General features: G+C 39.2%; 1 protein-coding gene across 1 annotated transcript in view; it reads left to right on the top strand.

Annotated features, from left to right (window-relative positions):
- LOC126424610 (apoptosis-stimulating of p53 protein 2) overlaps positions 1 to 15,525 on the top strand; it is a 160,357-nt gene that overhangs the window by 117,548 nt on the left and 27,284 nt on the right. The window contains exons 13-14 of the mRNA XM_050087349.1: positions 5,782 to 5,997; positions 10,386 to 10,623. Coding sequence (XP_049943306.1) covers positions 5,782 to 5,997; positions 10,386 to 10,623 — 454 coding nt within the window. The remainder of the gene's footprint in view (positions 1 to 5,781; positions 5,998 to 10,385; positions 10,624 to 15,525) is intronic.

Genomic DNA, 15,525 nt, shown 5'->3' with positions numbered 1-15,525 from the left:
GTTGGTGCAATTCGTGTCAATACAGGCAAAGAGTTCTGGAAAAGGTTTGCTTTCTGTCGAAACCTTGATTTAAGATAAACCCCCATTTAAGGTTAAAAAATTCTGGTTTCTAGAAAAAAGTTAAAATGGGTTCTACTGTATTTATATTGAGAGGCAAGTCATTCACATAGAAGAGGAATAAAATGGATCCAAGGATTGAACCTTGAGGAACATCATGTGACACAGTTTTCCCACTCTGAGAAGTAATCTGCTCCATCATATGTGATTACTATCATTTGTTTCCTCTCCAAGAGATATGGTTCAAACCATTTCAAAGCAATATCCATTATTCCACACCTGTTGAGTTTGAAAAGCATCAGGGCACGGTTTACAGAGTCGAATGCTTTTGTAAGATAACAGAATATTTCTGCAACCTTAGCTTTCCTATCTAGTGATGAAATAATTTTTTCAGTAAACTCATTTATTGCATCTACTGTGTTTTTGCATTGTTGGAAGCCAAATTGGTTATGTGAAATTATACCATTCTGTGTGATGAAGCTTTGCACCTGTAAAGCAGCAAATTTTTCAAATATTTTTGATATGACAGGGAGTATAGAGATTGGGCAATAATTTCCTCTATCATCTTTTGAACACTTTTTAAACAATGGTTTTACTTGTGCATGTTTCAAGAGCTCAGGGAAGTAACCTCTTTCAAAGGATTTGTATATTATGAGAAAGAGAGGATGAGCTATTATGTTGTAAACTTTCTTAGTTATTTTGGTGGGTATCCCATCCCAGCCAACCAAGTTTTTGTCTTTTAAGGAGATGATGACATTTTGAACAAATTTTGCTGAGACTGTGTTGAATTTTTCAAGACATTCGCAGGTATTGCCTGTTAACCCAAAACTATTTACTTTCTGCTCATAATTTGCTATGTCTAAATCAGATTTTTTTTCCCCCTATGAACCATGGACCTTGCCATTGGTGGGGAGGCTTGCGTGCCTCAGCGATACAGATGGCCGTACCATAGGTGCAACCACAATGGAGGGGTATCTGTTGAGAGGCCAGACAAACATGTGGTTCCTGAAGAGGGGCAGCAGCCTTTTCAGTAGTTGCAGGGGCAACAGTGTGGATGATTGACTGATCTGGCCTTGTAACATTAACCAAAACGGCCTTGCTGTGCTGGTACTGCGAACAGCTGAAAGCAAGGGGAAACAACAGCCGTAATTTTTCCCGAGGACATGCAGCTTTACTGTATGATTAAATGATGATGGCGTCCTCTTGGGTAAAATATTCCGGGGGTAAAATAGTCCCCCATTTGGATCTCCAGGCGGGGACTACTCAGGAGGACGTCGTTATCAGGAGAAAGAAAACTGGTGTTCTACAGATCGGAGTGTGGAATGTCAGATCCCTTAATCGGGCAGGTAGGTTAGAAAATTTAAAAAGGGAAATGGATAGGTTAAAGTTAGATATAGTGGGAATTAGTGAAGTTCGGTGGCAGGAGGAGCAAGACTTTTGGTCAGGTGATTACAGGGTTATAAATACAAAATCAAATAGGGGTAATGCAGGAGTAGGTTTAATAATGAATAGGAAAATAGGAGTGCGGGTTAGCTACTACAAACAGCATAGTGAACGCATTATTGTGGCCAAGATAGACACAAAGCCCATGCCTACTACAGTAGTACAAGTTTATATGCCAACTAGCTCTGCAGATGATGAAGAAATAGATGAAATGTATGACGAGATAAAAGAAATTATTCAGGTAGTGAAGGGAGACGAAAATTTAATAGTCATGGGTGACTGGAATTCGTCAGTAGGAAAAGGGAGAGAAGGAAACATAGTAGGTGAATATGGATTGGGGGGAAGGAATGAAAGAGGAAGCCGCCTTGTAGAATTTTGCACAGAGCACAACATAATCATAGCTAACACTTGGTTCAAGAATCATAAAAGAAGGTTGTATACCTGGAAGAATCCTGGAGATACTAAAAGGTATCAGATAGATTATATAATGGTAAGACAGAGATTTAGGAACCAGGTTTTAAATTGTAAGACATTTCCTGGGGCAGATGTGGATTCTGACCACAATCTATTGGTTATGAACTGCAGATTGAAACTGAAGAAACTGCAAAAAGGTGGGAATTTAAGCAGATGGGACCTAGATAAACTGAAAGAACCAGAGGTTGTAGAGAGTTTCAGGGAGAGCATAAGGGAACAATTGACAGGAATGGGGGAAAGAAATACAGTAGAAGAAGAATGGGTAGTTCTGAGCGATGAAGTAGTGAAGGCAGCAGAGGATCAAGTAGGTAAAAAGATGAGGGCTAATAGAAATCCTTGGGTAACAGAAGAAATATTGAATTTAATTGATGAAAGGAGAATATATAAAAATGCAGTAAATGAAGTAGGCAAAAAGGAATACAAACGTCTCAGAAATGATATCGACAGGAAGTGCAAAACGGCTAAGCAGGAATGGCTAGAGGACAAATGTAAGGATGTAGAGGCTTGTCTCACTAGGGGTAAGATAGATACTGCCTACAGGAAAATTAAAGAGACCTTTGGAGAGAAGAGAACCACTTTTATGAATATCAAGAGCTCAGATGGAAACCCAGTTCTAAGCAAAGAAGGGAAGGCAGAAAGGTGGAGGGAGTATATAGAGGGTTCATACAAGGGCGATGTACTTGAGGACAATATTACAGAAATGGAAGAGGATGTAGATGAAGACGAAATGGGAGATAAGATACTGCGTGAAGAGTTTGACAGAGCACTGAAAGACTTGAGTCGCAACAAGGCCCCGGGAGTAGACAACATTCCATTAGAACTACTGATGGCCTCGGGAGAGCCAGTCATGACAAAACTCTACCATCTGGTGAGCACGATGTATGAGATAGGTGAAATACCCTCAGACTTCAAGAAGAATATAATAATTCCAATCCCAAAGAAAGCAGGTGTTGACAGATGTGAAAATTACCGAACTATCAGTTTAATAAGTCACAGCTGCAAAATACTAACACGAATTCTTTACAGACGAATGGAAAAACTGGTAGAAGCGGACCTCGGGGAAGATCAGTTTGGATTCCGTTGAAATGTTGGAACACATGAGGCAGTACTAACCTTACGACTTACCTTAGAAGAAAGATTAAGAAAAGGCAAACCTATGTTTCTAGCATTTGTAGACTTAGAGAAAGCTTTTGACAATGTTAACTGGAATACTCTCTTTCAAATTCTGAAGGTGGCAGGGGTAAAATACAGGGAGCGAAAGGCTATTTACAATTTGTACAGAAACCAGATGGCAGTTATAAGAGTCGAGGGGTATGAAAGGGAAACAGTGGTTGGGAAGAGAGTGAGACAGGGTTGTAGCCTCTCCCCGATGTTGTTCAATCTGTATATTGAGCAAGCAGTAAAGGAAACAAAAGAAAAATTCGGAGTAGGTATTAAAATTCATGGAGAAGAAGTAAAAACTTTGAGGTTCGCCGATGACATTGTAATTCTGTCAGAGACAGCAAAGGACTTCGAAGAGCAGTTGAACGGAATGGACAGTGTCTTGAAAGGAGGATATAAGATGAACATTAACAAAAGCAAAAGAGGCTAATGGAATGTAGTCGAATTAAGTCGGGTGATGCTGAGGGAATTAGATTAGGAAATGAGACACTTAAAGTAATAAAGGAGTTTTGCTGTTCGGGGAGTAAAATAACTGGTGATGGTTGAAGTAGAGAGGATATAAAATGTAGACTGGCAATGGCAAGGAAAGTGTTTCTCAAGAAGAGGAATTTGTTAACATCGAGTATAGATTTAAGTGTCAGGAAGTTGTTTCTGAAAGTATTTGTATGGAGTGTAGCCATGTATGGAAGTGAAACATGGACGATTACTAGTTTGGACAAGAAGAGAATAGAAGCTTTCAAAATGTGGTGCTACAGAAGAATGCTGAAGATAAGGTGGGTAGATCACGTAACTAATGAGGAGGTATTGAGTAGGATTGGGGAGAAGAGAAGTTTGTGGCACAACTTGACTAGAAGAAGGGATCGGTTGGTAGGACATGTTTTGAGGCATCAAGGGATCACAAATTTAGCATTGGAGGGCACCATGGAGGGTAAAAATCGTAGAGGGAGACCAAGAGATGAATACACTAAGCAGATTCAGAAGGATGTAGGTTGCAGTAGGTACTGAGAGATGAAGAAGCTTGCACAGGATAGAGTAGCATGGAGAGCTGCATCAAACCAGTCTCAGGACTCGAGACCACAACAACAACAACAACAAATCAGATTTTGCTACATTTATGAAGTACTCATTGAAGCACTCAGATATTTGAGCTGGATTTACAACCGATTTTTCCTTAAGTTTGTTTAATTTTTTAAATGTCTTGTTTGTGACTTCGGACTCCAAATTCTGACTTAACTACAGACCTTACTGCCCTTGTTTTATTTTTCTGCCCTAGGATGAATTTGTTGTTTGCCATTTGTTTTGAAGCTTTCACGACTTTTTTAAAAATACTTCTATAGGTTGTAACATATTTTACAAAATCAGGGTTTTTGTTGCACTTCAGTTGATTGTGTATCTTCCTCTTCCCCTCACTAGATATTTTTATTCCTGGTGTGATCCATCTCATCTTACTTGATGTTTTGTTGCAATATGGTCTTGGTGGGAAAGTTTTAAATACTTCAAGAAAACTGTTTAGGAATGTACTAAAGTTTTTATTTGTTGTACCTGTGGTTGTGTAAAATACTTAAATTGTAAACTGTAAAACCAATGTTTCAACTATATTACAGTGGTCTTCCTCAGAGCAAAAGACTAGTTTTGATGGAAGAAAGGTGGCTGTATTTATTGCCTATAATAGGTATCAATGTCTCTTGTTCATGAAATTTCATTGGCCATGCAATATAATAAGCTAGCCATGATGAAAGGGGAGAGGGTAGGAAAAAAACTGTTGGTTATCTAACTGGCTTGTCAGTGATTGGCGACAGTCTGCAAATCGGTAGTTGGGTTCTGGTGTGTACAAGAACGCACTAACACGTCTCCTCTCCCTGTCGCTGTGGACATCTTCGTAGAAGGATCTTGAACAATGGCTCTAGCTTATGCACTTCTGCACTGTTACGCCCCTGTTCCTGGCTACAGTATTTAGATGATAAATTTGTTAGCTGGAAATACAGAGAGGGAGAGTTGAGAAGCCTCTGTCAGCGTTTTAACAGTCTACATAGGAATATACAGTTAACTTACGAAACAATGACACATTACCTTTTTTGAACATGGAGGTGTATGGAACTGTGGATGGTACACAGGCATACTGGAAGCCACTCCACACAAATTGGTACCTGCACATGGAGAGCCACTATCACCCAGCTCAGAAGTATTCAGTTGATGACTGCCCGTGCCGACTGGATAAGTCACACTGACAACATCAAAGAAGAACTGAGAAAGCCACCAGAAGCCGAGCACTGATCTGCAGACAGCCGCTGATCACTGACAATCTCGCTAGCTCACCAGTAACTTCTTTCCAGCCTCTCCCCTTTCATCATGACTAGCCTATTATATTCTAGAGCCAATGAAGTTTCACAAATGTGACATATTTACACCAATAGTATGCAATAAACAGAGCCACCTCTTCTCCACCGAAACCAGTCTTGTCCTGGGAAAGGCCATTGTAATATGGTTGAAACATTGGTTTTACACTTTATAATTGTTTTGTACAGCGAAGAGCTACAACAACCAGAAGAATTTTAATCATTATTTCTCATATTTTTATATCGTGTGATGCTGTGATAAACCATACTTTTTATTGAGGTGTATCTGTAAATCATATTAAATTTCCAGTGTCGGAAGCATATGTCGGAGCAGCCGAGGCTGAAGGGCACTGCAGGCCCCGGTGGAGTCCACGTCAGTATCAACAGGCGGATTGAGATGCCTCCGGCCTTCCTCTTCCCTGAGACAGATGCACCTCCCTCAGATCTGGTGCACAGCTCTGCCTCAACTGTGACGTCTTCATTACCGACACCAACAATGACTACCTCTGTGAACTCTGCTATCCAGGTAATGTTGTGTTTATGGTTACAGGAACTTTCAACAAACAGCCTTTCCTCTCTAATGGACCACCCTTTTGCCTGTTGTTTCTTATTTTTAGTATAAATTGAAGGTTTGATTTTCTTGAGCAGTTTGATTTAGCAAGTTTTAAGGCTTTCCTTAATGCCTACTTTTGACATTAGTTGCTGAAAACTAGGGCTCCTGGAGATATGTGCTTCCTCTTCCTGTAAATTTTGAGGGCTCTGACTGTTTTCCTTTTTGTGTTTAAATGCAGTGTGTCAACTCCTTGCATGAAGGCTTCATGATTTGGTTTCATAATGTTTCAAACAAATACTAAAAATGTACATACATGTACTACTTTACAGTGTTATCAGCCTGACATCCACAAGGTAAACAGAGAATGCAAGATTTTTGCTGTTTATGAGAGAATAAGAAACCTGGTAATTAGGTAACTTCCCCATCTTAAGAATTGTTCAACTGTTGAACGAGTTAGTTTTGTTTGACTGTTTTTCACCTTGGATAAAGTTATTAATAATAATGGGAACTTATATCTGTAGCCTGAAGTAAATTTATGTCTCAGCCCACAACACAATGACCCTATTAAGGTGTAAAATATGTGTTTTAGGAAAGGAGGACTGGTTTAAACTGTATGCTGTACATCTTCACAGTTACAAAGAAGAAAAATGAAACTAACCAAACTTAAAAAATGTGCAGTGGAAAATGGCACTACCTGGTGGCCAAGCAATGTTTGTTTATGGCTCTGTAAATTTAAGTTATATATACTACAATTACATGCAGTTTACCACTACTGCAAAAACTATACATACATTAGTTGTTTCATTGCTATTTGCCTGATCTAGATTTACATTTCTATTGTTCTGTTACTTCATTTCCTTTAGTATTCCTAGCAGTGACTTATTTTATTTTATTAATTTATTTATTCATTTACCTATCTTTATTCACTTGAGGTATTACTTCACAATGATATAGATTTGTAAAGGCAATATATTACAAATCAATGGGCCCAAATATAACACAGTGTAAATAACATGGTTTAAGAGGACAGGACAGGAAGTCTACAGACACAGGACAGGGGGCTGGCCATGGCCATAATTAAGGAACCATCTTAGCATTTTCCTTAGTGGTGTAGGAAAATCATGAAAAACCAAAAGCAAAATGGCCAGACAGAGCAACTCTATCCTCCCGAATATGAGGTCAGTTCCGTAACAGCTGCACTGCCTCATTCAGTGACTGTTGTTTGTATAATGTTCCTTCATTTACACACAAATTGTTTAAGTTAACTTGCAGTATAAAACATAATTTCTTTTTTCACTGTCCATACATGTGGACACTCACTGATGACTCCTGGGCTGCTGCTGGTCACTTGGGATGCAAAACATAGTTCCACTTTCCACTGCCACTCAAGTTAAGACACCCACAAATGATTCTCAGTCTGGGGTGATGATACTTTGCCCCTTGTCTCAGTTCCAGATTACTTATTCAACTATGTGCTACTGTACACCTGAGGAACAAAGCCAATGGACATCACCATCCTGCGTTACACATGATCACTGTGAAAGCAGTAAACCATAATCATGTACTGAAATATAACAAGGTGCTGTAGTTATCCCATTTCATTACTATCCACTTCTGAGTCCTCCAAGTAATCTTTATTATGCATTACTTGAGAAGAACATTTTCACTGCTTTTTTATGCAAATGTGTTTTAGTAATCTTTTTCCCTTCCATTGGCAGTTTTATCCCAGTATAAAATGCTGTTTTGAGTTTTTTTGTTAGTATTTGCTGGATAAATGTAAAAAAATGACTCCAGTTATGCATAGAACTATTAGTACAAATCAAACAATGGAAACTCTGGTGGGAATATCAACAATGTCGGAAAAGACTGATTGCTACTTACTGTAAAGAAGACATATTAAGTTGCAGTCAGGCACAATTAAGAAACACAAAGCTTTTGGCCACAACCTTCATCAGTTAAAATTTTCCGTTATACGCACCGCAGATTGGCATCAAGTAAGGATGACAAACTTTTTTAAATAGCTCTTTACAACTACTACTTCCAGTTATTATTCTGTTGGCTCCTTTCTGTGGTTTAAAACCTGTGTCCATGTTTTGTGCCTTCAATTCCCAGAAAAGAATTCTTTAGCTAAGAACTGAGTGTATGTAGGTATAGACCACCACAACTGTTTAATCAATCCTCCATTTTATTCCTATTACTGAGGCAGTATGATAACATGCTCACATCAGGTGTTCACAGCCTCTTTGTGCCTGATCTTTCATATACTTACAGTTCTAACAGTTTTTATTTTTAATATGTTTGTTTGTTAGTTATATGTTTCTTGTTTATATATCTGTAGCCTACAGTTGAAACTGATCCTTGTGTGTTAGTAGCTTTGAGAACAATACTCCCTTCTTCACAGAATGCTCTCAACAGATGACTCCATGTCAGCCTAGAGTTTGACCTGCCACTCTGACTTTTTCCGATTTAATTTGACCAGAACTTTCTTACCACCTGAAAAACCAATGTATGGTTATGAGAATTACAATTACTGTTTTCAACTGTAAAAATTTCAGTCAGCAGTTCTAGGAAGTGTGCCTCCTGAAATTAATTCTGCTCTTTTACTAGTGAGAATTGAATTTTCTATTTCATAAATGGATTACATAAACTTCAAGTTTAAACCACTCTTTTGAGCTACAGTTGCTCAATATTAATGAAGTTTCTCTCACAAAACATGAAGAAATTCTGCTTATGTGTAAAGGCTGTTAACAGTACCAATGTTTCTGTCAAGACACCCATGGACAAGACAGGGACTGAAACTAAGGGATAGCGCAGCAAAAGTAGAAATGCTTTAGTGCATTTTCAAACATTCCTTCACAATGAAAAATCCAGGATGTTACCCCAATTTAATTCTTGCAAAGTGGACAGATGAGTGTTGTAGGTATGTGTCAGTGCTGTTGAGGAACAACTGAAATCCCTAAAACTCAACACAGCTCCAGGCCCTATAGGAAACTATGCCAAGTAACTAGAAGAAAGAACAGGTCTTACTCGCCTAAAAAAAAAAAAGAAAAAGGTAGCCATCCACAAAAAAGTCTTCTAGAACCTTAGGACATATTCTGAGCTCAAACATAGTGAGTTGTCTCAAACAGGATGTCCTCCCCCATGCCAACTGCACGGGTTCCAAAAACATCTCTCATGTGAAATTCAATTCCTTCATATGACATCTTGTTAGCCATGGGCAAAGAAAATCAGGTAGATTCAGTATTTGATTCCTGAAAAGCAACTGACTCAGTATCAAACCTAGACTTACAATCAAAAGTATGATCATACGGAATATATAGCAAAAATTATTGTTATTGGATGGAGTAGTTCTCATTAGGGAGAATGCAGTATGTTATATCGCATGGAGAGTTATTGACAGATGTAGATGTAGGTGTGCCATAGGGAAGTGTTTCACAATCATTGCTGTTCATATTGTGTGTTAATAATGTTGCAGACAATGTTATAATCTCAGACTTTGTGGAGATGATACAGTTATGAAATACTGCCAGAAAAAAGCTGGACAAATATTAAGTTGGATCTTGACAAGATATCAAAGTGTTGCAAAGATGGCAACTTGTTTTCAGTGTTCAGAAATGTAAAATTATGTACTTCACAAAACAAAAACTACAACATTAGTGAGTCACAACTGGAACTGTTCAAATCATACAAATACTTGGGTGTAAAAATTAGTAGGGTTAAGAAGCAGAATTATCATACTGGCTCAATTGTAGATAAAGCAGGTATAAGACTTCAGTTCACTGGTACAATACTAGGAGAATACAGTCAGTCTAAAAAGGAGATTGCTCACGAAATACTCCTGTGACCCATCCTAGAATATTGCCCAAGTGCATGGGATCTGTACCAAATAGGACTAACCCAGTATTGCATGTATACTGAGAAGGGTAGCACAAATGTTCACAGGTTTGTTTGAGCCATGGGAGAGTGCCATGAAGATGGTTAACAAACTGGCAAACTAACCCAGGGAAGCCTACTTATAATGTCTCAAGTACAAGCTCTAAAAGATGGATTTAACAATACATTAAAACTCTGTGTGTATTGATTCCATAGGGGTGATGAGGACATCATTATTTCAGTTACACTGCACACAAATGAATCTGAACAGCTATTCTTCCCAGAAGCAGCCTCAATAACTGTTATATGGGACATAGGCTTACCCTTTGCCATGCAATTCAAGGGTTGCAGGTTTGCAGAGTATGGATGTAGATGTTTAGTCACCTTCCACGATTCCAAGAGCGCGCGCGCACACACACACACACACACACACACACACACACCTAGAAGAATCATGTGTTCATGTTGTGTTTTGTATGGTGCTGCAGGGAAACAGTGCGGTCACTTCCCTGGTGACAAACAGCTCACCAGATGATGATGACCGCCTCACAGCTGGAGTGAATACTGAGCATGACGATTCTGCGGGTGGGGCGACTCTTACCCCCTCGCAGCAGCAGCAGCAGCAGCAGCAGCAGCAGCTTGCAGAGAATAACAGTGTTGTCAAAGCTGAAGATTCCTCTGAGACAAACTCGGATGAACAGCAGCAAGGATTGAGTGTCCAGCCAGGTAAGCATCTGTTTCCTACTGAAAAAGTAGTGAAATAGCATTTCATAGGCCATGTAGAAAAGAAGGTGGCCTCTAGTTATAGGATCTCTTGTATTAAAATGTTGTGCCACAGTGGAAACATTTCAGCTGAGGATTCTGCAGTTGGAAGCAGTTTTCTATGCCTTTAACAAAAAGTTTCTAAGGAGATGTGTGGCAGCATGGTAATGTTAAACATTTGTATTGACTGCCAAAATAATTTTGTCATCACATGATGCACCCTTATCAAATATATGGAAATGAATACAGAGTATCTTATCACTTACTACTCCGCAATACCACTGCCTAAAAATAGTTTTTCATTCCTTTTTTTGGCACTCTTTGGTATGTTAACTTAGTTATGGATCCCACAGTGTACTGTGTTAGTCCACATGCTAATGCAATTAACTACTGAGGGTTAAGTTCTTAGGGAGTTGGACATTTGTTGGACATCATATGGCTGACTGTCATTTTTCCCTCACTCTATTTGCGAGTGGAACAGGAAAGGAAATGATGGGTACTGGTACAGGATACCCTCAACCACACACTGTATGGTGGCTTGTGATGTATGTAAGTGTAGATGTATATGGTGATGTAGATTAGAGTTCTTTCGTAACTCTGGAGAAAGTGCATTTTTGTGTGAGTCACTGGGTCACATAGTGAATTTAGACGGAGAATCTTGAGGAACTCAATCATTTTTAATAGTAGTGAATATTGAAAGTGGTATAAACATCATTGATAAATAAGTTGTGGGAATGGAAAGAGACGAGGAACATTAATCGGAGAATTCATAAGAATAGATGAAATTAATGAGTTATTAAGGAAGTGGTGGTATTCATTGAAAGTGGCTTAAGCACATAAGGTTAACAATTACTTGTGAATGATTGGAAACAATGATTTTCTATACAATGTTTAATTCAAGTTTTTGTAAATTTCATGGTGAAATTTCCAGACTGGCATAAATAGAGTGAAAACAGTATTGTAAGAATATTAACAAAGGTGAGTGTGAGCTGGAGTGTGAGACAGTTAAGTTTTGTCCAGCAAAATTACTGAATACAAACCATATAGATTACATTACATATTAACGTACAATGAACAGCAATAAGCACACCCATTCTAAGGGTAATGCCTTGTCAATGCAACCACTTTCTTCTGTCACTGACTGTTAATTTCAGTTCCATGTTATTGTCATATACTATACTATCGTATATTGTTCTGTCCTATCCTTGATGGCTAATAAAGTGGGCAGAGGGTAAGGGGTGGGGTGGGGTGGGGGGGTGGGGGGGAGATAGCGGGGGGGGGGGGGGAGTAGTGGGGCAAAAAGATAAAAAAGTTATGGAGTGAATAAATAAAGAAAAGGAAGAAAGAAACAGTTATTTTTGGAATTTTTGGTTGAAGAGGGTGTTTGGATGTGAGGATATGTGAATATGTTTGATGGTAAATTCCCATCTCCAGAGTTCACGTAAATGAATATCAGATGGGATGATCAAAATAGCCTATGTAGTGTAACAGGAACTTGAGACATACTGCAGAAGATTTTTTCTAACTGTTTAACAGTAGTCCCTCCTTTTTAATGTTCCCTAACCATATACCTTTTCTTCATGAGAAAGGAGCTATTGGTTCTGAAAGTTTCATTTGTTTTTTTCTGCATTGTATCCAGGAAGCCTGATACCTCTAGGTCAAAGTACTTTATTTTATGTTTGAATGTGGTTACACATAAAAACGATGCATCTTGCAGATGAGCATGTGAACTATCATTCCTCACACAGAGATTTATTCATCATCATGTTATTTTCAATATCTTGCAGAGCTTCTCAGAATTTATGCTTCGAAAGGCTTCCGCAAAACTTTTGCAGAATTCATCATTAGTGTTGTACTGATGCTGACCCAAATAGGATGGGATTATTCCCTGTGATGGGTTAGTAAGATACAAATCACATCTGCGACTTTCCTTACACATACTCTTATAAAAATATATTCTGAACAGGGGCAATGACGACATTCGAGCTCGTATAATAAAAATCCCCCCCATGAACCATGGACCTTGCCGTTGGTGGGGAGGCTTGCGTGCCTCAGCGATACAGATAGCCGTACCGTAGGTGCAACCACAACGGAGGGGTATCTGTTGAGAGGCCAGACAAACGTGTGGTTCCTGAAGAGGGGCAGCAGCCTTTTCAGTAGTTGCAAGGGCAACAGTCTGGATGATTGACTGATCTGGCCTTGTAACAATAACCAAAACTGCCTTGCTGTGCTGGTACTGCGAATGGCTGAAAGCAAGGGGAAACTACAGCCGTAATTTTTCCCGAGGGCATGCAGCTTTACTGTATGTTTACATGATGATGGCGTCCTCTTGGGTAAAATATTCCGGAGGTAAAATAGTCCCCCATTCGGATCTCCGGGCGGGGACTACTCAAGAGGATGTAGTTATCAGGAGAAAGAAAACTGGCGTTCTATGGATCGGAGCGTGGAATGTCAGATCCCTTAATCGGGCAGGTAGGTTAGAAAATTTAAAAAGGGAAATGGATAGGTTGAAGTTAGATATAGTGGGAATTAGTGAAGTTCGGTGGCAGGAGGAACAAGACTTCTGGTCAGGTGACTACAGGGTTATAAACACAAAATCAAATAGGGGTAATGCAGGAGTAGGTTTAATAATGAATAGGAAAATAGGATTGCAGGTAAGCTACTACAAACAGCATAGTGAACGCATTATTGTGGCCAAGATAGATACGAAGCCCACGCCTACTACAGTAGTACAAGTTTATATGCCAACTAGCTCTGCAGATGACGAAGAAATTGAAGAAATGTATGATGAAATAGAAGAAATTATTCAGATTGTGAAGGGAGATGAAAATTTAATAGTCATGGGTGACTGGAATTCGAGTGTAGGAAAAGGGAGAGAAGGAAACATAGTAGGTGAATATGGATTGGGGGACAGAAATGAAAGAGGAAGCCGCCTGGTCGAATTTTGCACAGAGCACAAATAATCATAACTAACACTTGGTTTAAGAATCATGAAAGAAGGTTGTATACATGGAAGAACCCTGGAGATACTAAAAGGTATCAGATAGATTATATAATGGTAAGACAGAGATTTAGGAACCAGGTTTTAAATTGTAAGACATTTCCAGGGGCAGATGTGGACTCTGACCACAATCTATTGGTTATGACCTGTAGATTAAAACTGAAGAAACTGCAAAAAGGTGGGAATTTAAGGAGATGGGACCTGGATAAACTAAAAGAACCAGAGGTAGTACAGGGATTCAGGGAGAGCATAAGGGAACAATTGACAGGAATGGGGGAAATAAATACAGTAGAAGAAGAATGGGTAGCTTTGAGGGATGAAGTAGTGAAGGCAGCAGAGGATCAAGTAGGTAAAAAGACGAGGGCTAGTAGAAATCCTTGGGTAACAGAAGAAATATTGTATTTAATTGATGAAAGGAGAAAATATAAAAATGCAGTAAGTGAAACAGGCAAAAAGGAATACAAACGTCTCAAAAATGAGATCGACAGGAAGTGCAAAATGGCTAAGCAGGGATGGCTAGAGGACAAATGTAAGGATGTAGAGGCCTATCTCACTAGGGGTAAGATAGATACCGCTTACAGGAAAATTAAAGAGACCTTTGGAGATAAGAGAACGACTTGTATGAATATCAAGAGCTCAGATGGAAACCCAGTTCTAAGCAAAGAAGGGAAAGCAGAAAGGTGGAAGGAGTATATAGAGGGTCTATACAAGGGCGATGTACTTGAGGACAATATTATGGAAATGGAAGAGGATGTAGATGAAGATGAAATGGGAGATATGATACTGCGTGAAGAGTTTGACAGAGCACTGAAAGACCTGAGTCGAAACAAGGCCCCCGGAGTAGACAATATTCCATTGGAACTACTGACGGCCGTGGGAGAGCCAGTCCTGACAAAACTCTACCATCTGGTGAGCAAGATGTATGAAACAGGCGAAATACCCTCAGGCTTCAAGAAGAATATAATAATTCCAATCCCAAAGAAAGCAGGTGTTGACAGATGTGAAAATTACCGAACTATCAGTTTAATAAGTCACAGCTGCAAAATACTAACACGAATTCTTTACAGACGAATGGAAAAACTAGTAGAAGCCAACCTCGGGGAAGATCAGTTTGGATTCCGTAGAAACACTGGAACACGTGAGGCAATACTGACCTTACGACTTATCTTAGAAGAAAGATTAAGGAAAGGCAAACCTACGTTTCTAGCATTTGTAGACCTAGAGAAAGCTTTTGACAATGTTGACTGGAATACTCTCTTTCAAATTCTAAAGGTGGCAGGGGTAAAATACAGGGAGCGAAAGGCTATTTACAATTTGTACAGAAACCAGATGGCAGTTATAAGAGTCGAGGGACATGAAAGGGAAGCAGTGGTTGGGAAGGGAGTAAGACAGGGTTGTAGCCTCTCCCCAATGTTGTTCAATCTGTACATTGAGCAAGCAGTAAAGGAAACAAAAGAAAAATTCGGAGTAGGTATTAAAATTCATGGAGAAGAAATAAAAACTTTGAGGTTCGCCGATGACATTGTAATTCTGTCAGAGACAGCAAAGGACTTGGAAGAGCAGTTGAATGGAATGGACAGTGTCTTGAAAGGAGGATATAAGATGAACATCAACAAAAGCAAAACAAGGATAATGGAATGTAGTCTAATTAAGTCAGGTGATGCTGAGGGAATTAGATTAGGAAATGAGGCACTTAAAGTAGTAAAGGAGTTTTGCTATTTGGGGAGCAAAATAACTGATGATGGTCGAAGTAGAGAGGATATAAGATGTAGGCTGGCAATGGCAAGGAAAGTGTTTCTGAAGAAGAGAAATTTGTTAACATCCAGTATAGATTTAAGTGTCAGGAAGTCATTTCTGAAAGTATT

The sequence above is a fragment of the Schistocerca serialis genome, chromosome 10 (assembly GCF_023864345.2).
Source record: "Schistocerca serialis cubense isolate TAMUIC-IGC-003099 chromosome 10, iqSchSeri2.2, whole genome shotgun sequence".
Taxonomy (NCBI): Eukaryota; Metazoa; Arthropoda; class Insecta; order Orthoptera; family Acrididae; genus Schistocerca; species Schistocerca serialis.
This window is presented reverse-complemented; position numbering and strand designations above follow the sequence as displayed.